The sequence below is a fragment of the Vigna unguiculata genome, chromosome 4 (assembly GCF_004118075.2).
Source record: "Vigna unguiculata cultivar IT97K-499-35 chromosome 4, ASM411807v1, whole genome shotgun sequence".
Lineage (NCBI taxonomy): Eukaryota > Viridiplantae > Streptophyta > Magnoliopsida > Fabales > Fabaceae > Vigna > Vigna unguiculata.
Genome location: NC_040282.1, coordinates 35823545 through 35850312, shown reverse-complemented (window position 1 = coordinate 35850312; position 26768 = coordinate 35823545). Strand labels below are relative to the sequence as shown.

At 29.0% G+C, this 26768-nt stretch overlaps 1 protein-coding gene across 2 annotated transcripts; it reads left to right on the top strand.

The window, feature by feature from the left end:
* Positions 1–14606: 14606 nt before the first annotated feature.
* On the top strand, positions 14607–22110 carry LOC114181749 (SPX domain-containing membrane protein At4g22990-like). Of its 2 annotated transcripts, none has more exons than XM_028068294.1 (12): positions 14607–14799; positions 14903–15021; positions 15267–15360; positions 15453–15573; positions 15804–16115; positions 16397–16501; positions 16651–17105; positions 17431–17732; positions 19115–19290; positions 20144–20334; positions 20580–20713; positions 21560–22110. In XM_028068294.1, exons 3-12 carry the CDS (start codon positions 15308–15310, stop codon positions 21796–21798), a joined length of 2088 nt encoding a protein of 695 aa, XP_027924095.1. In that variant the 5' UTR covers positions 14607–14799; positions 14903–15021; positions 15267–15307; the 3' UTR covers positions 21799–22110. The 2 variants fall into 2 exon arrangements, with proteins under 2 accessions (XP_027924095.1, XP_027924094.1); XM_028068293.1 differs by having other exon boundaries at positions 14617–14758; positions 21560–21798.
* The last annotated feature ends 4658 nt before the right edge of the window (positions 22111–26768 follow it).

The window sequence follows — 26768 nt, the reverse complement described above, 5'->3', positions numbered from 1 at the left end:
TTTTTTACTCTATTTTAAATACTTCCCCTTTACAGGTAGATATCTTGACATGATTACAACCTTGGTTAAAAAACAGGTTATGCACTGACGTTACTAAATAATTTTATATTTTTCATCCAACAAAAGTGTATAATATGGTTATTAAGTTTTGGTATAATGATCTTGGTAAAAGACAAGGACAAAGAAAAAAGAGAAAGACAAGGAAATGTTCTTGACAGAGTGAATCCCAATGCATGTGGGAGAGCAGGTCTGGTCTAAAGTACAGCACGACAAACACTTAAAAGTAGAAAAGATAAATACCATTTATGGCTCCATGCTTTGCAAGCCACATGGCACAAAACTTTCTCTTAGGATAAGTGTTCCTCAAAAAGGTCACATGAATGAACTTGTGATCCATTCTTTTCAACATCAATGAGTGGTTTCTAGCCATTTATCAATAATAGGTATGGCTGAAACTGAATGCATTTATTAATGAAGTACACAACATTTATTGCAGCATCATATATTGTCATTAATTTATCCCTTCTTTTATTGCATGATGTTGGTATCTATAAGTTTTGGCAAGAGTTATTTTTTTGTTTAAGAAAATTTGTTTACTATTTTTCTTGTGAAGTATCTCTTTCCAATTATATATTTTCGTTTACAAAACTTAAAATCTTTATTTTAATATATTTGGATTAACAAATTTGTTGATGGGTTTTATTAAGTGAATTGAATAGAAGAAAAGGAGTGACATTGGATGATGAGAGAAAAACATCACAATTTTTTCTTCTTTGGAATTCCAAAAGGGTGTGTTGAGAAAGACTTATGCAAAGTCTTCCTAAAATTGGGGATAGTGTGAGAGATTTTCAAGAATGTTAGGAGTAGAAAAAGGGTTGGATTTGATGAGAATCAAGAATGTGAAGTTGAATATTAATATTCCATGAGGCACGTGTGGAAGGAAGGGATATGGCAATGAGTGTTAAATTGAAACTTATATATGTCAATCTATTCGGTGGAAGAGTTAAATGGTGTAATCATGTTTAATATGATAACACAATCATTGTTGAGTAAAAAGGATGTGAAGTTCAAACACATCGGAATGATATGATGCTCATAAATGGGGTGGGTGACGTTGAGGTAAAAGAGATTTATTGTTCATATACGCAATGGAAAACTATAACATTTGTTTCATCTTAAAAAAAAAAAAAATCATTTACATGTATGAAAGATTATTTTGAGTCCTGCGAGTAAAGATTATTTTGAAAAGTTTATTAATGTGTTTGTGTTAGATGTAAGCTTAACAAATATTGTGTTTTGTTTTAAATGTGCTTAAATAAATAAATAACTAAAGTATAAACATAATTTCATATTAGATCATGTCAACTGCAAAGTATTCAATTTAATTTATCATATAGAAGTTGTATAGCTAGATAGATGCAAATGCGTTTAATAGATGCTTTTTCTAAGAAAAATAAGTGTTAAGTTTTTTGGTTAAATAAATGTAAGTGATTATACTTTCTCAAATAAAATTTTGCTCAAATAGACGATAAGTATACTTTGTCTAAGAGACATATATGTTTGTTTTTTATATATGTAAAAAATGTTTGTTTTTTATGCTTGCAAGAAATATATGTTTTTTCATTATTTCAAAAAATTCCACGATATCTTGTCAACATAAAAAGTATCTAGAATAAGAAGTTTAAAGTTGTTTCAGACAAAAACCCTTTTTTAGAAAAGGCAAGATGTCAGCATTGTGAAGTCAATTAGCTATGTCAGGTCTTGTAGTTATAACCAGAATGAATCTATCAATCTCAGAACTTGTTCTGCAACAACCATTATTACTGTATCACAAACTTAACAACTTAAATTGTTATTGTATCCCTATTTTGTGGTTCTGATATATTTTATATTTGAAAGTAGCAAGTAACTATTAACCCTTGATGCATTTAGCATTAGTTTACTATTATATTTTCTTTCTTTAGTTATTGGGTCTGGTCACCAATTTTTCTGCATTACTAAGAAATTGGTTTAATCTTTTTCTTTTAATTAATTTAATAATTGTTCTATTTATTTTTCAGCTTCTTTCTACGACAATTCTATTTGAAAAAACACTTTGTATTCTTTTGTATCAACTCTTGAGGTGAGAATATGAGTTGCCTATGGAACTGAGAGTCAATCACTTCTTGCTACTAAATGACTTGTTGCTTCTTCTTGGTTAAACTATTGTAAAAAGATACACAAACTTTTTGGTTCAACTATGACTTTGGAAAATTTGATGCTTAAGTTGATGGATATTTGTTTCCTGATGGTTATAGGCTTAATATGACTAATAGTCACAAATAACTCTATCAAATAAGATAAGATGAAGAAGTATTTTCACAAAATTTATTTTGGAGAAGTTGTAATATAAATTTTGTTGAGTCTCTATTAGTTAATTAGAAAAAGCTAAAATTTGGGCTCACTATAAAATGGGTTAGGTTGGGCTTACTAATTTTTAACTTAACCCGTTGTGAGCCAACTCGTGTGAGTTGACTCACTTTGACATGTCTAATTTTAAAGCACGCTCAATTTTAGTTAAAAGTGGTTACGTTCCAAATAATATTTCTGTTTCAAATAAAACTAGGTGTTTAGCGAGGAGTGGATGTGGTCCAAATAATACTTAGTTTTAGTCAATAATGAATAAAGTCCAAATGATTCATGTTGTATGTTGTAGTAGTAGTTTGCCTAATGAAACTCAATTAATTGATTTGAAATTGGACATAATATTTATTAACAAATAAACTAGTGTAAAAGCATAATATAATCACTCTTTACCTTATCTCTTTAGACTGCATATTATTTAACAGTAATTAATCTTGGAAAGAGATATTCACAAACCAATCTTTAGAAAAGGTTATGACACATTATATGTCAATAAAAACCATCTTTTGACTATTTGATATTTGACAATATGTTACAAAAAATTTCAAAAAGTTTTGAAACATAATTCAACCCTTCCTTATTGTGTTTTGACTTATTTTTTATAGTTTCGTACCTTTATATTCCTACATAGGGACACTTTATACTTTAAGTATATTGATGTAGCAAGGGTGTTAGCGAAAGTTTTTGCACTAAAGTTAATATTTTACCACTCTCTTTTAAGAATTGACAAAGATATTTATAGGGTGAGAATAGTTAAAGAAGTCTGACACAAATTGTAATAAGAAATCATTATCAAATGATATTATCCCACAAACATGAAAGTCTTACCATAAGGACAATCGCATACTATATATCAATGTTATTATCTTTAAATGTTATTCCCTAACCTCAATTTTGTTCATCTTTTTCTCAAATAGGAATGTCGTAACCCAAACCTTAACTTTCTTTTAGAATCCTGCAATATTATCCCATTGACAAATTACAATTAGAAAAATTATCAGAAAATATAATTAGAAAAATCATAAACTCTTTCTAGTTAAACTCTTAGAGGATAAATAGACTTAAACTTATACCTTCATACATCTATAAATCTAATAGGGTAGAATTCCTCATTTTCTCATCATATTCTATTAGTTTTTTTAGATCTAAAAACTCGATTTATTCTATATATATCTTAAAAACAACTTCGAGAGAATGATGGTTGAGAGATAAAATTTTTATAAAAATAAACTAACTATCTTATTTATAGACTTCTAAAAATACCTAAATAATTATATAATATTTTATATCATTTTTCTATTTTCATATTTTACAATGTTTTTCATTAGTATGTTATAGTATGAAATGTTTACTATGATATCACTTGTACCCATTTATGTAATTCCATTTCGATTGATTTAAATAAAATGCTACCGAATTATTATTTTAAAATAGTTTAGTTGATATTTAAGAAAAATTTAGCATCTGAAGTTTAGTAACTAATTTTTAATTTTAAAATCCTCATCTCTTTAATGTTATGTAAGATAGTGGAAATCTACCATTTTAATTATCTATACATCTTCATTAAAATATTTCCGACAACCTTATAAATGATTTGTTAATGGCTAAAAGTGAATTTCTGTTTTAAATAAGGTTCATATTTTTTAATTTGGGTTAAGAATGTTTTTATCATTAACTTTTAGTAAAAATTAAAATTAGTCAATTTTTTGAAATTTTGTCCCATATATTTAGAAATGTAATAATTTAATTATTTTAATCAATTTTTGTTATTTATTTGATGTTTTAAATGTATTTTTCAATTAACATTAAAACAAAAATGTGTCAAACGATTTAAACAGCTCAAATATTATCATAAAACGTATTAATTTCATTTGAAAAATCAAATATATTTTACAAATTTAATTAAAATAATTAAATTCATATATTTTTTAAATTATAAAAAAACTAAATTAAACAAAATTAAAAAAAATAATTTCAATTTTCACTTAAAACGTGGAATTTGAAGTATTTTTAACCGTGAAAAAAAGAAGTTGAGCTTTAACTGCAACTAATTTTATAAATATCAAATTTTAAAATTATTAGGTAAACGTAGTTATTTGAATAAATAAAAGAAATAATCACGTGTTTTTTGTGATTTGTTGTGCAGTCACTTCGAGCCCATCATTGATTACATAATATGGAGAAAATATCTAGGTTAGTTACAAAAAAAATGAATGTGCGAAATGATAAATTTACAATTAAATTTTAATATTAATTAACTATTTAATGAGTCATTTAACTATTACCTCAATTAATATCATGCTACTATGTTTTCAGTATTATTGGCCACTTCAACTATTTACTAATAATATTTTATATTGTATTATTGGTTGACTGACCCACCATCACCGCTACAGAGTTTGAATGAGAATCATGTTTCTTTTGTCCATACATTTAAGTACTAGGTGGGGATACACAAGTTTTGGAATGTTATTTAATATTTTAATATATCTTCTTTTCGTAGGATTTTAATTTATATTTATGCCCTATATGAATTATATATCATATTATATATTATATTTTAAGTAATTATTTATTTTATTTTTATTTAAATTATTTATCTCTAAAATAATTAACACATATTTTTAAAAATTATCGGAAAATATATAACGGTAATTTTTTAATATACATATAGGATAACAAATTCTAAAAAAATAAAATAATAGAACCGCTATGAACGAATACATAGTATATTCAGGACAATTATTTGTTTATCTCATGTCTTATTCATTGAAAAAAAGAATTGGTACCTTGAAAGTTTATTTATAATAAAAATTAACTATTTGAAAATTAGTTATATTAACATTTTAATTTTATTTTTCTATTTTCAAATTAAAATAAATTTATATATTACATCATTAAAATAAAATTGTCAAGTGGGTGTGTTTGATCAAGTGTGAAAATATTTCTTTTTCCAAAACCTATCATCTAATGATTCAAATTAAAAAAAAAAAAAGTCAACTTGATGATGAATTTAATGCATGCTTGAAAGGTCCATGTGAACATATTATCCTTTGATTTTAACAAGAAAACATTGTATTATATGAAAACTCAAAGTTGTTTCTAAACATGCTATAAAGAAAATCTAGAACCATTTGTTTCCTACCCTAGCAAGATCTATGTTCTGAGCTACGTTATCTTTTCTGGTTTAGAAAATTATCAAACCAACCAAATGCAATAATTCAAAAAATATGATTTTGACACATGATGGTAAATAAAAGGTTTCGCAAGATAGAAGAGAAAAATGCCAGAAAAGTAGAAGATCGTCAAAAGTTTAAATTTCATAGAGGAAATTAGTAAAAAAGTTAAGATGTGTGACCTATACACTAGTGCAGATTTGGGATTTTACCTCGCCTTATAGGCCTCGGTTGACGAGCAACCGAAGCATATAACGGTGCGGTGGCAATTTTGAAATTAAAGGCAACTTATAGGCCTCGGTTCAGTCAAAAACCGGTGCCAAATGCCGCTTTAGGCCTCGGTTCTTAAGAAACCGGTGCCAAAGAGGGGTTATAGGCCTCGGTTAAGGAGGCCCGAAGCCAAAAGGTTGCCAGAAATTGACCTATAGGCTTCGGTTAGGGAAAAGCCGATGCCAAAGAGGGGTTATAGGCCTCGGTTCTACGTGGAACCGAGGCCATATTGTTTAATTAGGGCTCAAAAACAGAACCCCTTCTTCCTCGCGCGAGCAGCTGCCATTTCTCTCTGCAAATTCCGGCGACGCTGTTTCTTCTTCTCTCCGCGTCTTCCGGCGAGCCCACCACTCGAGACCACCACGCGAGCCTCCTGCCACCACCGCCGTCTCGTCTCGCATCCAGCCACCGCAGTCTCGTCGCGCCTCCAGCCACCACCACGCGAGACCACCACGCGAGCTCTTGCGCCGTCTCGTCTGGCGTCCGTCCACCACCACGCAAGACCACTGCTGCTGTCTCGTCTCTCTCTCTGGCCTCGGGTGCTGGTGCGTTTTCTGGCAGGGTCTTCTTTTCCAGCAAGGTGAGTGAAGATTGAAGATGGTAGCTGTCATGGTGAGGCAGATCTGCGTCGGAACTGATGGAGGATGGTCGCGCTACTGCTGCTGGTCCATGTGCGTGGAAAGAAGATGGTGTTGTGAACAGGTGCAGGTGCTGCACAAAAATGGAACGGTGATGAAGACGCTGCAGGTGCATGATGAACTCGTGATGGTGGATGCAGCGTTTTGTGGTGCTTCCATGGTGGATTGTTCTGGTTCATTTTAGTTGTAGATCTGGAGCTGTTTCGCTGGCAGAGATGAAGAAATGGTGGATCTGCTTGCGTGGAGGATGCACTGCGAAGAAGATGGAAGCTGTGCGAATGGAGGATGCTTCATTGTGATGGTGCTGCGCGAACTGGTGCCAGGAAAGGCCCATATGGCCTCGGGTGCAGTGAAAACAGAGGCAAAAGGCAGGGTCTATGGCCTCGGGTGCATTAAAAACCGAGGCAGAAGCGCCCTCTATGGCTTCGGTTCTTAACCGAGGCCAAAAGCTATGACCTTTTGGCCTCGCCCCAATATGCTTTGGTTCCCGAACCGGTACAGAATATTAAAAATAACCGCTGCCAAAGGCCCTTCTTGCACTAGTGATATTTTATTATATTTCAATTTACTTTCTATAAATTCACAAGAAAATAACAAGTGACTAAAAAAATACATATATGAAAGGGACATTGGTATAAATATAAATGGTGCGTGAAAAGTAAAGTGTAAGAAAGAAAACATATTCTGAACTCAAAATGGTATACTATAATAAGAAAAAAAAATGCATAGAAAGCTAAATAGTTAAAATAAAATGAAAACTTAAGATGGATGGCATAAAAAATACTTAATTAAATTTTAAGTCTCTCATAAATTTTGATATTTTTAATTGAATATGTGTTAAACTTTTTGATATTGCGACTATTCACAATTTTACATTTTCTTAATTATTTATCTTATTATTTTTGCTTATTCTTTTTCATATATTAAAAAATATAAAGTTTTGTGGTTAATCTAAAACAACAACTAATTTTAATATCTTTAATTAAAAACATGTTGAATAAAAAGAAATCATTATTATCAGTGGCGGATCTTCGACCAATATTTTGAGGGTGCCAAAATTTTGGTTGAATTACTCTTTTGTTCCATTTTTTGTTAAAAAATGTCAAGTTGGTCTTCTATTTTTTTTAGTCTCAATTTGGTCTAATTTTTTTAAAAATTGATGCAATTTGATTATTTTCGTTAAATTTCTTGAAGCAGAGCAATGATTTTTTATCATGACTGACTCTAAGATTAGGTCAGTTACACAAACAAAACAAATCATTTTTATTCACAACTTCAATCTTGATTAAAAAATCTTGATCTGATTCAGAAAATTTAACAAAAAATGACCAAATTGTATCATTTTTTTAAAAATTGAGATCAAATTGGGACTAAAAAAAATTGGAGGACTAACTTCACATTTTTGAACGAAAATAAAAATTAAAAAATTAAATTTAAAATATTTATATAAACTGGTAAAAACATTGTATTTACTTTATTTAAGATAATAAAAAATAATAAAATTATAATTATTGTTATCATTATAATTATAAAATAAATACAAATATTTTTTATAATTTTACTATAATTAATTTTCATTTATAATAGTTAAGTTTCAAATAAAAATAGTCAAATAAAAAAATACTAAATTAAATAAGTGATCACTTGAAAGATAATGTTAATAAAATAATTAGTTTTATTTTTAAAAATATTAAAAAGGTAAAATTGAAAATGTGAAAAACAAAAAAGAAAGAATAGAAATATATTAAATATAAATATATAAAAAATTTTAAAATATTAAATATATTCAAAATATTAATTTTTAAATATATATTTAAAATTATATATTAATTAAATTATGTAGATATAAAAGTTTTGGGGGGCCATGGCCCCCCTATGTCCCTTCATAGGTGCACTTCTGATTATCACCTATATTTAAGTGCACAAAATCCGTGAGTCTGATGTTAAGTGCATGTATCTAGATAATTGAGTTTAATGTCAACTGTTTTTGTGTGTATAGATGTGCTTATGTGTTATCTTGTGGCATAAGAGTTGTAATTTGATCTTGATTTATATGAATGTTCCTTGTTCACATTAGTTTATCTTGTTGTGTGTTTGTGTTTGATTATCTCTTTTGCAATGATCACTTAATTGTGTGAATATAGGAGAGTGCATGTGAGGATACCCCTATGATGGACAGTAGTGAGACTACAAAATAGGCTCTTTAGTTGTGAGATAATCTATTGTTTTTATAGTTTTTGAAAAACTCTTAAACATCCCATGCTTGGTCCTCAGACGGATTATATAAGGAGCGGGGAGGGACTGTGGCCCCCCAAAATATTTTTGATTTTTTTTAAATTATATATACTTTTGATTTTTTTAAAATTATATATATTTTTGAAAAATTTTAAATTATAAGTAGCATATTTTAAAAATTGATAAAAATTAAATTGTGTCTTTTTAATTTTTTATAAAATATAATATTTAATGTTAATAAATAATAAAACATAAAATTAAATATAATAAAGAGTAAAAATATTTAGGTTTAATTATTTTTTATCTTTGTTTTTATAAAAAAATATCAAATTTTGACTAAAAAATCGGAATCAAATTGAGACTAAATCAACTAGAGGACCAACTTACATTTTTGGAAACAAAAAACCAAAAGAATAATTAAAACAAATATTCATTAAGATATTTTTTATTTTATTTCTCATTATCTTTTTAGGTTTTCATATACTTGTACTCATCTTTCAGCCTCATACGTTTTCTTTTTGTTTTTGAGGAAAAAAGAAGTTAGACACAAATTCATTACTTTTACTCTCATTTATCATTTGTTTTCTTTCTTCCTTGAAGAAAAAAAAAAGGTAACTCTCTTATCTCACTTGATAATGAACTATTAGTTTAATAGTTATTAACATTATTTTTTATTTCATGAATCTTTATATATTCATTTTTTATGAATATAGGAAAAAAATAATGTGTTATGTGTTTTTTCAAACCGATTTTGTGACTTGATTATAATATATTTTTCTTTTAATAATTACGTATCTCAATTTTTCAATAGATTATGATAAATTATTTTTAATATTAACTTTGTTAAAAGTATATTGATGAAGAATAAAATCATAGATTCATTCTTTAAAAATGATAGAAGAGAAGTGGTTGGTAAAGATGAAAACAAGATAGATTTTACTTTTTTACATATTTTGAAGTATTGTTGTACTAATGATCCAACCTAATGATCAAATTGTCTAGTTAGAGGAGTTATTTTTTGAAGCATTATACTAATGATCCAATCTAATAATCAAATAATTATATTGTTTTGACTCCTCCAAATTTTTTGATCAAAATTCGACATTGTTGATCTTTATATATTTATATGTTTGTATAGTTTGTATATCAATTGTATTATATACTTGTCTTCAATTATCCCTCTTGATTTATCAACATTTAGTAATTTGTTCAGTAGTTCTTAAACTATTAATTGAAATGTTATATATTTTTTTTCTCACTCTTACCCTCAAATCAAATTAAGAAGGAGAGATTTTATGAAACGAGGACTTTATCTATTTAATTACCATCTCTTTAATATAAACTTATTTTATTCAGTATTAATTTTGTTTTAACGAAATAGGAGAAACAAGATTTTTATAAGAAAAAAAAAAAGAAAAAAGGAAACGAGGCTCATAGTTTTTTTTTTCCTGTCCTCGTCTAAGTAATAATAAAAAATAATTCTCTCTGTTACAAAACACACCATGTGCTTGGTTGATTTCATTCTCCACACGGCATTTGTATATTTGATTGATAATATTTTTGTAATAATAGAAATAATATCCCGTCACATATTACCTTTGAAATAAAATATTTTATTAAATATTAGTGGATAACAATTGACACGTTAATTTTCATAAAACGAATAAATTTAAAATGTTGTAAGAACAAAACAGAACCATAAAAAGATTGCACAGTAAATTCTTTCATTCTTTCTAGCTCATCATATATTGATGTTGCAGATTTACGATGAATTTAACAGTATTAACAGCTAAATGTAACAAAACCATATATGAGAAAAACACTAAAACTATCCCTGAGTTAATTAATTTCTTTTTTTCCAGTAGAATTTTTTTTTTTTGGAAATTAAGCACATCAAAGACTTTTTAGATCAGCAATTATTGTTTTTTGTTTTTAATATTTGCGTAACAACTTTTTAATTGATGAGTTGTTGTCAATTAAGCATATCCACAATTTTTCAAGTAGTGTGATGTAATGTCAATAATACGTAAGAGTGATGAGACTAAAAATTGAGGAATGTATTTACTACCTGTTATTTAAATATTTATATTTATGCTGTTTTTTTAATTTCTTTATTTTATTATATTTAATTTGAGTTGTAGTTAGTTTAATTTGTATAAAACGAACTAAAATTAATATAATTAAGATTTAATTATATTTTAGGTTCTAATAAATTTTTAAACTTTCGGTTGAGTTCTTAATGAATTTGTATGATATAATATGTAGTATCCCATCTAATATTATAAACGGTTAAACAAAACATTTCATAAAGCAAAGCATAAAAGATTAATACATAAATCTATCTTATATTCCAGTTATCCAAAATAGATAAATTGAAATACAAAATAAAGTATAACGAGTTTTTCAAAAGAAAAACCAGGATCTAATAGTACTAAAAAATCTAAATATAACTATAAAGTGACATCTTTTCCCTCTTCTTTTCCAGTCTCAAAATCTTCAACTATTCACACAAATCTGATAATCATTGCAGAAGGAAATATATATTAGAAAACAAAACACAGGAGAAAAAGGTAAGCTAATGAATTTAAAGAATCACATCAATTCGCAATACTTTAACATAAATCATACATGAACAATCAATTATTTTCATACAGATATCTAAAGCTTAGACTTGATTTAATCCGGATACAAGCATCAATGTCGAGTTCTGGTAAGTTGTGCTTGTGGTGGCATCCAATGCCCAATGCTTTATAGCGATAGATAGTACCACACACAATGTTAGTCCGTTAATACCTTTGGTCAAGGTAAAACTCCCATGCTAGGACTTCCTGCTCCTCTCACCACATGCCCCATCCTTGTCTACCTGAAATATTGATGGTCATTAGAGCGTTAGGATAACTTTCAACTGAACCCCCACATCAATACTTACACTACAACAATCACTATTGATTCTCCTTGAATTAGTATTATCACATACTCATTCCTCAATCATTTATCAAAATAAACATTTGTAATAGTCACAAGCTTTCTCAAATAACTCAGTAAGTAAATGTTCAGATTTTGACCCACTTGCTTAGTGAGCACATCCTCTCGTTAGGCGATAAGGGCAAAATTGTCCTTTTCAACCAACGACCAAATGGCTCGCCCAACGAGTTTATTACAGGGACTCTAGGGGAAAATCTTTCAAATAATTTGCTAGCGAGAATTGTTCGCTCAGCGACTCCGAAGTCAGAAAGCCTTTGACTCTGAAACTCGCCCAGCGAGTAGCCTCGCCTAACGACTTCCAAAGTCTGGGAGCTTATGACTTAAAAACTCGTCCAACGAGTAATAGCTCACCTAGCGAGTCTACATAATTATGCAGAACATGTTTTCTGCATAATTCTACATAATGAAAATCAAGTCAAACCTCCTAGGAACCTTAACAGATACCAATCTAGTACCAAAACACAAATTCATCATGAATATCCGTTGAGGTCTCCCTCGGGCCGACCTCAACTTAATCGATTAAGTTGAGGTCGGCTTGAGGGAGACCTCAACAATACCAATATCAATTTATCTTAGATGCACAACTAAATGTTAGGAATCCAAGTGTGAGTCTAAGTCCCACATTGACCAGAATTGAGAAAGTAGAGCACTATATAAGAATCAAGACCCATAAACCCGTTGCCTTAAGGTTTTGGGTTGAGAGTGGTGTCAGTGTCTTATGTGGTTGGGCTCAGATCTCATTGGTGTTGTTCTTCCCAGTGAAACCCGATGGTTAATACCATAGTATCGAAAGTCTTCCTAGCAAGGGCAGAAAAAGGAGTTGAATGAGTATAGTTGAAGGGTCATTCTCAAGTAAACAAATAAAAATTTATACTTTAGTAGTTTTTGATAGAACGTTTATAGAATTTCTATTTATACTTTAGTAGTTTTAATATTAAAATAATTGAGTATCCATTTTTCTAAACTCTCTATCAATTCTAAAATATCATTTTCTAGATTCTCACGAGGTGAGTTCTTAATAAATTTAAATTATTTTATTATTTTAAAATTTAATAAATTATAATTTTATATTTTATGATTTTAAAGTTTTACAATTTTAAATTTTATAATTTTGAAACTTTATTATTTTATAGGACATAATATGGCGTATTGTCTAATTTCATCACTGTATACTATATATAGTTGTACAAGTTAAATTTGAATTAAATTTTGTACATTGTTATAATTATAAAACTATAATTGTTAAAATTATATAATAATAAAATTATATAATTTTAAAATTTTATGATTATGTAATAGTATTGTGTAATTTGATTATCGCGTATAATTTTAAAATCTAATTTTAACACGATCTAAGCGTACAAAATTTAATTCAAATTATATATATATATATGGTAATGAAGTTAAAAAGTTTATACAATTTTAAAATAACAAAATAATAAAATTATACACGATGACAATTCAATAAAATAATTTTTGACAAAATAATAATCATATCACTCACTCAACAATCACATACTAAATTAACAGAAAAAAATTAATATTTAATTAAAAATAATTTTAATTTATTAAATACTCAATCCATTATAAAAATTTATTAAAAATTTGATTGAAAGTTCATACATTTATAAAAATCTATAATACAATTAAATCCATAATTAAAATCTAAAAATTTGAATATATGATTTAACAAATACCTTTTAACATCAAATATCTTAGTGAAACCTTCGATCTAATCTCTTTCCAAATTTCAATCCTAAGATGTTTGACAAATAAGAATGTAATAAAGGAAGGTACTCTTTATTGTTAATGAATATAAATTTAGAATAATTAACCAACAAAAAAAAGGTATTTTTGACTATCATGTACTAACTAGGGTATTTTCAGGAGGTTTTAGTAAAAGTATGTTTTAGAAAGAAAAATATCTTTCTATACATTACTTGCAATATCTTTCATTCTAACTAACATTTTAATATTTTTTCTAAAAAATTTTTTGAAAAAAAAAAAATCTCACAACAGAAATCAGTTATTATAACGTAGAGTTTGAGTTTGGAATCAGTTATTATAATATGAAATAGGGTTTAAAGTTGAAAATATTAATTTTGAATAATACTTTCTATATATTCCCACATGATAAATTAAATATTGACTTTTTTTAAATATGTGAATATTTTGACTTAATTTTATGACCTGCATTTAATTTTATTTAAAAATAATATTAATTTTGAACCATATTTTTAAAATATTCCATTGACTTTTTTTTAATCCTGTAAATCAGGTTGACTTAATTTTATAAACTTACATTTAATTTTACTTAAATAAAATATTAATTTTGAACAATCTTTTTAAAATATTCCATCATGATAAATTAAATATTGACTTTTTTAAATTTTGGAATCATTTTTACTTAATTTTGTGGGGTTGAATTTAATTTTACTTAAATAATAGGTAATTCCAGTAAAACAAGTTAATACAGCCTGATTCAAAACAATATAGAGTTAGACCAATTCAACAAACTGTTTAAAGATACTTGAAATTAAACTAGTTTAATTTTTTTAGCCATTAAAATAGTACCAATAGTATTTATTTTATTTTATTTTTTTAATGAAACACACTTAAAACTAACTCATGGCGGCTAATGCCTAATGAAAAATCTATTATTCTCTCTTCTCTAACCTACTTGAGGTACACCTTGTCTTCTAGGACTTTTCTTCTTGATTTCTAAAATTTTTATTCCCATTTTCTTTTTAATAATTAATTTAAATAAATTATTATTTTCGCAACATATATCGGATTTAATAAGCAAAAATAAATAAATAATAATAAATTTCTGTCAATAAATAATATAATTAAAAAAATTGAAATAATCACCCAGTTCATTATATAATAGTGATGTTTATTCAGAAATAAAGTGATACTGATTGTTGTTAGTGTTCCCTATATTGGTGGCTAAGAATCCTCCACAAAATCGAAGGCGGAAATGAGAATAAAAAGGACCAAAACAAACAAGGAGATCGTATTTTTTGTTTGAGCTGGAAGCAAGTGAAGCCGGTTTGGTCATCAGATGCAATCGCACTTTTAAATATTTTAAAGTGATTTTATTTCAAAATCTTTTCTTTCATTCTTCTTTTGTTCTTTTCAGTATGCATGTTTAAATTCTTGTTGTAACGTGTGTTTGTTGTGTGTTCTGTAAAGGTTGCGTATTCATTTTAGTGACGTGTTATTGAGTATGCATATCGAACTGGGTGTGAAGATTCAGACGTTGTGAAGCTTGATTTTGGTTCGCCAGTAATTCTGACTTGTTATTTGTAATTGTAAGTAACATTTCCATGTCTTTGATGCTTTTTTTTATATGCTTTGGGCCTTGAAATCGTTAGTCTCTGTTTGCCTTTTAGCATTTCTATTACCAGTAAAAGGAAGAGAGATTACTGTGTTGCATGTTGGATTAAGACCATGTGCCTGATTAAAGTGGCTCTTTTTGAACTGAACTTGTTTTGATTTTCATGGTTTTGTTTTGGGTATGATTAAAGTGACCCTATTTAATGGTTGATTGGTTTAGTTTGCGTTCACTGAGCACGGTCTTTCCCATAGCCGAAAGAGATGGTTGCCTTTGGGAAGAAGTTGAAAGACAGACAAATTGAAGAATGGCAAGGGTATGTTGTGTTGGGGTTTATAAACTTCTGAATTGAATTTCAGCCCTGCGTCAATGGTACTTCATGTTCATAAGTTTGATTTTTTGTTACAGATATTACATAAACTACAAACTCATGAAGAAACGAGTCAGGCAGTATGCCCAACAAATTCAGCTTGGAACTCAAGATCGGCGGCATGTACTCAAGGATTTCTCACGAATGCTTGATAATCAGGTCTTTTTGTTTTCTTTGTTGAATGCTTAATTACGTAGTACGGAGTGGAGGTGGATCCTTTTTCATTACTTTGAATACTGAAATTAGATTCTGGTTATGCTTAAGGAATGAATGAGATTATTGTTTAGAATGAATCACAACTTTTATCAAACAATGTTTTTGTGTTATGTTTTTTGGGAATCTTAGATGTTACACATTTGTTTCAATCACTTCCTTTTGTTGCTGTTCAGATTGAGAAGATAGTCCTTTTCCTGTTGGAGCAACAAGGGCTCTTGGCAAGCCGGATAACAAAGCTTGGAGAGCAGCGCGATGCTCTTCAGGAGGAGCCTGAAATAAACAAAATAGTTGAATTACGAGAAGCTTATAGATCATTGGGACAAGATCTATTAAAGCTTCTCTTTTTTGTCGAGATCAATGCTGTTGGTTTGCGAAAGATATTGAAGAAGTTTGATAAACGCTTTGGCTATAGATTCACGGATTACTATGTCAAAACTCGTGCAAATCATCCTTACTCTCAGCTGCAACAAGTGTTCAAGCATGTGGTAATGTATTTTGTTCAAGCATGACTTTTACTGAATTAAATATACGATAAATGAATTCCTGGTATCTTATGATAAAGAATAAAGGATTTCTCCCCTCAATGCTGTGCCTAACTTGCAGAACATCAAGGGTCTTCATCTCTCAATGCCCAAAGATCTAAATTCTTTCACGAATACCTTAATTCTCTAATTATCCACGCCCCTAACTAACCAACTAATTCATGGCTAACTACTAATGTGGCTTACCCAAAATGAATATGGATTAGCTGATATGGAATTTGTAGGGATTGGGAGCTGTTGTGGGAGCCTTGTCCCGCAATCTTCATGAACTTCAAGATCGTCAGGGCAGCTACTTATCAATTTATGATCAGCCTACCCTTCCCCTCCAGGTCACTTTTTGATTCACTTTACTCCACTTATGCCTATTTTGTTTATGTTTTCTTTCTTAATGTTCTCAGCATGCTGCTAGTTAGGTAGCACTGTAGTAGGTCATGGTTTGTGGAGATTTTTCATATTATATACTTGCTCTTGTATGCAGGATCCAGTAGTTGATTCAATAAATGCAGCCGTTGATAGGTTAACTAACTCAACAAACTTCCTTAGCTTTTTGGGGCAGCATGCGCTCATTATGCAAGAAGAGCTTCCTAGCCCTACTGAGGAACATGTTGATGATCAACGATACAATTTTATGTCTCTTCTCCTGAACTTGGCAAACACATTTTTATATATGGTCAATACATATATTATTGTCCCTACAGCAGATGATTACTCCATGAGCCTTGGGGCTGCGCCAACAGTTTGTGGTATTGTGATTGGGGCAATGGCTGTTGCACAAGTGTTTTCATCAGTGTATTTTAGTGCATGGTCAAACAAGTCATACTTTAGGCCTCTAGTATTCAGTAGCATAGTTCTTTTTCTTGGAAATGTCATGTATGCATTGGCATATGACGCTCGTTCAATATGGATTCTCTTAATTGGTCGCCTTTTATGTGGGTAAGAAATCTTTCATTTCTTATCCTCCTGCCATTACTTGATGACCATAATTTATTTTATTGTGCATTAACTTTAGATAAGATAAAATCTTTCACTTAGTCTTAGTACTAGTCTTACTACCATTTTCAGCTATTCAGAATAAGAGACCTTGTGAATTGGCTGTATGGAAAAGCTAATATTGGAATTAAAAGAGGTTATAAAATAGATTTTAAAATAGGAATCTTAGTATACCATTATTTTCATGTTATGCACAAATTATGAATAAGTATATATACGGATTACCATCATGTTGAGGCTATTATGTAACGCTGGACTGTTATTACAGATTTGGTTCTGCCAGAGCTGTTAACCGGAGATATATTAGTGATTGTGTGCCATTAAAAATCCGCATGCAAGCATCAGCAGGTTTTGTTAGTGCCAGTGCTCTTGGAATGGCTTGTGGTCCTGCATTAGCTGGCATACTGCAAATTAATTTTAAGGTTCACAAGCTTACATTTAATCAGAATACCTTGCCTGGCTGGGTTATGGCTGTTGCTTGGCTGGTATATCTGGCATGGTTGTGGATCACTTTTAAGGAACCTTCTCATGCAGCTGAAGAGGATCATACACCACATCAATCAAATGATGGTACTGAACTTATGTTGCACTTGCTACTTATTGTTTAAAACTTTTAAGTATTTGATTCTTTCAGTTTTTGGCTTAAGTTTTATGAATATCATGAATCTGTTTATCTCACTGATCATTGGTTTAATTCAAGAATCTTATACATAAATGAAAGTAGTCATCATAATCGATTGTATTCTTGTTCATCAAACGTGAGGGGAAAAAGCTGCTCTACAAAATAGTTTGGTTATTGGGACTTTTAGCAGCAACAGTGTGATGGCTGCATGGATCAAATGAGGCCATTATACTATATCAAAAATAGGATTTAGTAAGGACATTTAGATCTGGTCATTTCTAATGGTTTCTCTTATATTTTAATTGGTTTTCCTACTCTACCTATTTACTGAGCTATTTTTTGTCTGATCAACTTTTTTTTATTGATCTTCCATTAACCTGTTCCAACTATCTTTGATGTGGGCTTCTGTTTCAATGGCTGCTATTAATGATGTTGGGAACCAATAATTGAAAAGAGAAAGAAAAGAAAGGTTTTTATTGAATAGATGTCCTTCAAGGGCTTCCCCTTCACAAAGAGCTAAGGCTCAATCTACAAAATTCACCTCCTTTCCCCTCTCCTCTCCTTCTTTCCTATTTATATCTAACTAACACTTCAAGTAACTGACTCATTGATATTCTAACTATCTTAACTTATTTTCTCTTCTGTATGTATCCTAACAATACACTCCTCCAAAAATTATCGTGGCTCATCTTCATCACCATGATCTTTATCTACTCATCCTGAAAGCATTGTGATACTGTCCTATCATAGGGAGGGAACCCACTTGCTACCGTATGCAAATGCAAATTCAGGTTCGGAGGCTTGGGTGGTGGTGGTAATGAGAGTAGTTTTTGTATAAAAGTTTCTGAACCCAGGAAGTTGAAATTCCAAGGTTCCAATGTCATCGATGTTCCAACCATCAATAAGATGTATATCTTGATTGGAATTTGTGGTGAATTTTGATTTGTGCCACTTTGGTTAAAATACATGTTATGTGATGCTAAATTGCTTTGTGTTCTGATCATATTCTACACTATACACATCAGAACTACTAAGCAAGTCATATTGAGGAAACTGGCCTTAAAATCTTAAAAGGGCTTTAACGATTAATCTCTATATTGACATATTTCTTTGGAATGCTATATCTAGCCAATAGTGGAATAGCAGGTTATATTTCTGTCCTCGATGGCCTATCTATCATTGCATCAACCATATTTATGAAAACAATGTGATTGCATTATCACTTTACCTTATGTCGTAGTTATATGTAGTATATTATTTGTCACCAATTTTGTCATTCTGATGAGCCTCAATACAAGCAAGTAATAATGGTGCTTTTTCGTCTGCCCAGAAGTAAACAGTACACTTGAAAAAGGCCTAAAGCAACCATTGCTGATTAGTTCAGAGACTAAGGTAGATGAAGACGCTGACCAAGATTGTGATGATAGTGAAGAAGCTCCAGAGGAATCTCGCCAGCCAGTCAATTCAATTGTAGCAGCATATAGACTCCTCACACCTTCAGTAAAGGTTTGTGGGAAACCTCTCCCTTCACAACAATTTTATTGGATTCCTATTGATAAAATATGATATAGTTTGATGTATAAACTTAAGTTATTGATAATGTTAAGACGAACACTTATTTATAAAATAATTACAAATGGGACATTAAAGGAATTAAACTGCTCATTGCATTTTATTATACTAGCTAGTTTCTGTTTACTAACTAAGAAACAGGAACATACTTATATGTGCCACTTGAACCTAAGAGATGATTCACTTTTGAAGTTTCTTAGAACTTGGGTTCGAAATAATCTCAGTTCCATAAAATTACCTTATAAGACGAGGTTGTCATCTCATTTATATATTATTTTAGTCATATTACTGGTTGATATGAGATTAAACCGCCACCCTTGAAGTTGTAATATAGTCAATCTCCGAAGAGGCTGCAACTTAGGCAGGCTAGAGGTTATTGCAATTAAGGTGTCTTTTTAACACTTCCCCTCACACCCAAGACTTCTAGCCTCGAGCGTGACAAATGCATGTGGCCCAACAATGAATCTATGATAGATTTTGATGCCATCCTAGAATTTAGGGGAGTTTATTTCAATCCGCAAAACTGGCTTGGAAAGTGATTTTTGCTGCTGCACTTAACTAGAAGTAAAATACTAAAAATAATTCCTTAGCATTTTTGAATCACCACATAAGGTTGAGCTAATTTTGTAGAATGGACACTTTCTTCTCTCATGTCTTCAAGCATTTCTTGAGAGGATTTGAACATCAAGCATTTCTTGAGATGATTCTTACAGTGGAAGATGATGGTTTGATAAAAATACTGGGAATTTAAATGATTTATCTGACCAAATTTTTTAAACATCTGCAGGTTCAATTATTGATATATTTCATGCTCAAATATGTTATGGAGATTTTGCTATCGGAATCCAGTGTTGTTACAACATATTACTTCAACTGGTCTACAAGCACAGTTGCAGTTTTTCTTGCTTGCCTTGGCTTGACAGTTCTTCCTGTAAATATTGTTGTCGGAAGCTATATAAGCAACATGTTTCAGGACAGGTAATGTCTAATAAAACTCAATACTTAATTTGATTATCATCCATAATCATGTTAACACTTTAGTTTGATTTGCCAAAACATACAGGATAACCCTTGTTAATATTTAATACAATGAAAAGGAAAACAATTCCTAGAGATTTAGATCCTCACTCTTAGTCTGTTACGAGAACCATTTAGAGACTAAGAGTTGTTAAAATATTTTCCGCTTGTATCTGAAAGATTATTTATTCTTAATCTGTTTTTAGGCAAATTCTGTTGGCATCAGAAATTATGGTTCTCATAGGTGTTGTACTGAGTTTCCAAGCCATCATTCCATATTCTGAGCCACAATACATCTGTTCGGGTCTCCTTTTATTTGTTTCTGCAGAAGTACTTGAAGGTAAGATCTTATCTTCCTTTACTAATTGTAATCATGGATAGGATTGTATTGTAAATGCGAAGTAAGAAATTTGTTAAGATGCCCTACATTTATAATCATGTGTAGGATTGTATTGTAAATGCAAAGGAAGAAATTTGTTAAGATTCGTACACTCGTAAGGAATATGACCATAATGAAGTTAGGCAATAATGTTTTGTCCCATTATGTGAAACCATGAAATTTCAGTATTAAAAACTCAAACATTTATGACCTTTTAGCATCAGGAGCAGTATTATACTATTTGTGTAGGGGCAAAAAATAAAAATAAAAAAGAGGAATGTGTTTGCTTTTTCATCATGATCTTTGTTCTATTCAATTTCTGAACGTGGTTGATGTTATATGGTTATAATTATCTAAATTAGATTTCTAAATCACACATTTTCTTTATCTGGCTGTCATATATTCCCCATTTCATTCTTTATTATTTTCTTTAGGCTTTATATCGCTTCTTTTGATGGATTCCACCATTTTTGTTGTTTTGAAAATTTAATGACAAGAGTCAATTGTAATTCTCATGAAATAAGCTTTGTAAGGCTCATTTGTTCGCATCTGCATTCGTTCAACTAAGATACCAAGCTTCATGAAAATACTAATGGCTTCATTATAACTGCATAACCCATGATCAGATGGTCATTTAGTCATAAAATCTAAACTATTGATGCAAGTGGGATAAGTACACAACTTTATAACTTCCAGCGACAAAAAATATCATAAGGGTTTTGGTAGTTACTGATGTAATGCTTATATTTTTTGTTTTCCTCTCTATAGTTGTTGATCTGTATAACCTTTAACATTCATCCATTCCAGGTGTCAACTTGTCACTGCTTTCGCGAGTAATGTCATCAAGACTTTCTCGTGGAACCTATAATGGTGGACTTTTGTCTACAGAGGCTGGAACACTTGCTAGGGTGGTTGCTGATGCAACTATTACCTTAGCAGGGTATGTGCGTCAGAGTTTGCTCCTTAATGTGACCCTCATTCCTTCACTCTTCATCTGCATAACTTCCATCCTTGCAACCTGCTTTACCTACAATTCTTTATATTGAGTTCTGTCTCTGATGCTGATATTGAGATGAAAAGAGGAGAATGTTCTTCAGCAAAACCTCAGCCTCCTCACCAATTGGCCCTGCATTCTTTCCCACATTCAATATTTTTTATCAATAAAGTCTTCAGTGGCTCCATAAAGTTGGAAAAGTAGCTAAGGCTCATTTTCTGTAGATTGTTCAGATGTGTATTCTTCTTAGTATGGATTTCTGTGTTGTCATCTTATCATTTTGCTGTAGAGATGAATTGCTTTGTTGTCTTTTGATAATAGATCTCTGAATGGCAGAAATGAAATGAAATGCTTGTTATTATCTCTTGGCATGCCTTTTGTTTTCACTTGGTATATGATGAGTAGTAACATGAATGATTTGAGTTATTTATATTAATTACTGGATCAAGTTAGATTTATTTATAAATATTGGTTAAGATAATATTTTTATTTTCAGAAGGTAATTTTAATGTGATTGATTTTTCCTCTTTTTATTTAGTTTTCTTTCTAGTTAATTGTCCTTCCTTTTGGAGTGTAATTTTATGTTATGTATGACCGTGTACTTGTTCTAATTAGTGCACCTGCTCTGACTAATTGTCTATTCTTTACAAGTATGATTTTATGTTATGTATAACTGTATCTAAGGACATATCGGTTGAAGTATATTCTTTTTTTTTTTACTAATGAAAACTTCTTATAAAACATGTGGCTGCATGATATTTATACAGAGAGATCTTATATATATCACACGAGTGGATATATAGAAATCTCAATCTATCGTTCATGTTATGATTTTTTACATCTTTGACTTTCTCGTTCTTTTATCTGACTTATGTTATTCATGTAACATTCAAATTGAATATCTCTATGAACACCGCAAGGAAACAAATGTTTATAAACGTTTGAATGTTTAATAAGTTAGATTACAATATTTTAATATTAAATATTTCAATTTATTTTAAACTATTGGTCTTAACAAAGAAATTAATATTTTAATAGAAATATTAATTTATAAAAACAATAAATTAATTATTCAATATATATATATATATATATATATATATATATATAAAATAAATGCTTCTACCATTTATGTTTTCTTTATGGTGCTAAAGAATAAATGGTAGATTCCTTCGTCAACAAAAGTGTTAACTTAAGAAATATATCTATTGGTGTCCTAATATAATATTATTTTTTAAAATTGACATTGATTGGGTGAAGTAATTTAAGTAAAAAAAAATAAAAAATTCACGGTACTAGAGATGATAATAGTTGGATACGGATAATGTTTATCTATTATTCGATTCACAACAAAAAAAATTATTTATTACTTTTTCTTTTATTCGTCGGATACTCATTTAAAAATAAATGTAGATTTTAAAAATTCTGCAAATATATGTGAATATTCATAAATATTTAAAAAAAAAGATATTTTATAACTTTTTAAAATAAAATATAAATTAAATTAGATACAAATTAAATTAAAATTTTAATTAAGTTTAACTTAATAACATAAATTAAATTTTAATTTTAATTAAATTTAACTTAATAAAATATAAATTAAATTTTAATTTTAATTTTTTGCGAGTAATAAGTACTCGCATGCATACAAGTAATGTAATACTCAGTGGCGGACCTAGGAAGGGACGGGGGGAGCCGTGGCCCCCCCAACATTTTTGATTTTTTTTTATTTATATTATATGATTTTTTTTTGTTTTTAATTTTTTAAATTATGTATAAGAAATTTAATGTTTTGGAATTTTTTAAATAATAAAAATATATATTAGGAATTGATAAATATTAAAATAGGTATCTTTTTATTTATTTTATAAAATATAACATTTAATGTTAATAAATAATAAAACATAAAATTAAATTTAATAAAAAATAAATCAATTTATTAAGATATTTTTTATTTTGTCTTTCACTGTTTTTTGAGTTTCTCACATATTGTATCCACTTTAGACTTTTACTTGTTTTGTTTTCTTTTGTTTATGAAGAAAAAAAGAAAGTTCAACACAAATTCATTATTTTGTACTCTCATTTTTGTATGCTTTCTTCTATTATTGAAGAGAAAAGTAATTCTTTTTTTCTCAATTGATAGTGAAATATTAGTTTAATAATTAATATTATTTTTTATCTCACGAGCATTTGGTATATTCATTTTTATAAATATCAAGAAAAAGCAATGCACTAAGTGTTTTTTAATAACTGGTTTTTAATTGTGACTTGATTATCATATATTTTTCTTTTATTAATTACATATCACAATTTTTATTTAGATTATGATAAATTATCTTTTAGTATTTTTTTTTAAAACATAAGTATATTGATGAAGAAATAAAAGAATAAATTAATTATTTAAAAGTGATAGAATGGAAGCTACTGTGAGGAAGAAAATAGAAAAAATCAATCTTTGACAAAAATAGGAAGTCAATTACATCTATTTCATTGAATTTTTAATCTGTCTCGTCTTATTTTAACTCTTCTTGTTTCTACAACTATATCAAAAAGATAATTTTCTACAATGAAAATTATCAAAATAAGACTGCAAAATAATACGGAAGATGAATTTTTTTTGCTGACGATATGATTATTTACATTAAAAACAAAATATAACTAAAAATTTTAGTATTGATTCAATTATTATTAAGTTAAATAATCTTACGGATCCATAATTAAATATATAAATTTTAAGTATATTTTGGCACTCCCATAAATATTGAGCAAGTTCCGCCACTGTAGATCTTGATTTCTTTCGATAACAAGTGTTTTGATTTCAAGATTACTACTAATATGTTTCTTTGCAGAAAAAAATTATGAGCTTTCCTACGGATATATAAAAAACATGGCATTATGATCTTTTGTGTTTATCTTTTACGGTTTTGGTTCATTTCTTCAACAAATTTAATTTAGGGTTTCTACTTTGAAAAAAAATGGGATTTCTACCTACAGATGTATCATTTAGGGTATTAACATATTTGGGGGCTTCTCATGTTTTGGTAAGTTATTCATTTGAATAACTGGACCCACATCTTTGCCACCCTCTTAGCTGATATATATATATATATATATATATATATATATATATATATATATATATATATATATATATATATATAATAGTAGATTGGGTAATGAATAAATATATTATAATATTATTGAACAAAATATGACTTTTATCATTACATATTGGCTAAAATACTTTTTTTTCGATTCTTGAAATTATTAAATTTCATCTCTCCTTTTTAGTTCAATTAATTCACAAATTTTTTAATATTCATTGACAATCAATTTTAGTAATAAAAAATTATTAGTTATAGTATCAATTTAGATATTAATTTACAAAATAAAAAAAAAATTAATGATTATTAAAATAATCAAAGTTGTAAATAAAAATTTATAATTGGTCGCCAAAATTTGTCACTAATTAATGATATACTAATTTAGAAACCAATTCTTTTAGTGGTTTATGTTTACCAATTACCTTTGTTAGCTAAATTTTAGAAATTAATTTAGAGGCCATTATAATTTTTTATTCATAATAGTGACTATTTTAGTAACAAATAAATTTTTTTTATTTTTATAAATTGGTCACTATAGTGATTAATATTTTTTTTATAACTAAAATTGGTTTTTAATGGGCCATTCTTTTGTAGTGATTAGGTCTGACATAACTTGTATATTTTATGTTAGTCAATAAGGGGTCTGATACAAATTGTCTATTTTACATCAACCAATAAGGATATGGCCTAAATTCCTTTTTAAATTTCAAATTTAGGTTCTCCTCCTCATTTTTTAGTGCTTGAAAAACATCGAAAACACTTTTTTGAGTTAGGCTTCGTGTTCTAGTGACAAAATTATGATGGTTTGGGGTTCATTTTTGACCAAGTCCTCTTACTTTTGTGGGATAACCTTCTATCCCATTTGTTTCGTCGTTGTTTTCTAAACTTTTCAATTTCATTTGTGACCATGATTGTTTCTTGGAGAACTTAGTCATGGTTTCTAATAATGCCCCTTTGTTTATATATTGTGTTTGTCATTGTAGGAATATATATTGTGTTTGTCATTTCAATACGTATAAATTTTTAGTAGTGCTGGCGTATTGAAATCAATGATGAACTGAAAATTAGAGATTTTAGTCTTTGTTCGACTTTAATGCCTATACAACTCAATCTTCTTCTTGTGTGGTCCAATCTTTGTCTTAAGTTTGGCTTATTTGTTTATCAACTAATATTCAACTTTATCAAAATCCTTCATTTGATATGGAACACACAATTGAAACAAGCTCATAAAATATCATTTCATTGTAGTTTTTTTTTATTGGTAGCATACCTTTTTACGCCGGACCTAGTATAGACAACCTAAATTATCACTTCTATGTCAAACGAGGGATAGTTTGACATAAATTTGAGTTGGATGTTTTTAACATGTCATAAATTTAAATGTAAGACCTAAAACAAATGTAAAACACCTAAAATAACAGACATAAAAGGTCTTCGATGTGTTAATGTATCTTCATTACCTGCATATACTTCATCATTAAAAAATCCATTCATCGCCTCATCTATGTTTCCAATTGTAGACATACTAACATGTTTAAGAGGTTCACATACAAGCACACTAATAGGATTTGTAACATGTGCACGTACAAACACACTAATAATGTTCATTTCAATTGCTAATGTTTTTTTTGAAAAATTCATCATTATTCCCATTCACAAAAACATAAGTTGAAACTTCATTCTTATTTTCAGAAAACGTTATAATTCCTGAAAGAGAGAACAAATCAAGAAAAAAAGAACTATTTTTCTGCCTATTTTATTACACAATTTCTTTTCACAAAGATATTATATACAACAAATATATGTTGTAGCGTGATACTTGGCCTCTCTATTCTAACACAATTATTTCTTAGGACAAAGATGATATAGTTGTAGATTAGATCAGTTAAACCTATAAAATATAGTCCTTGAACATTTT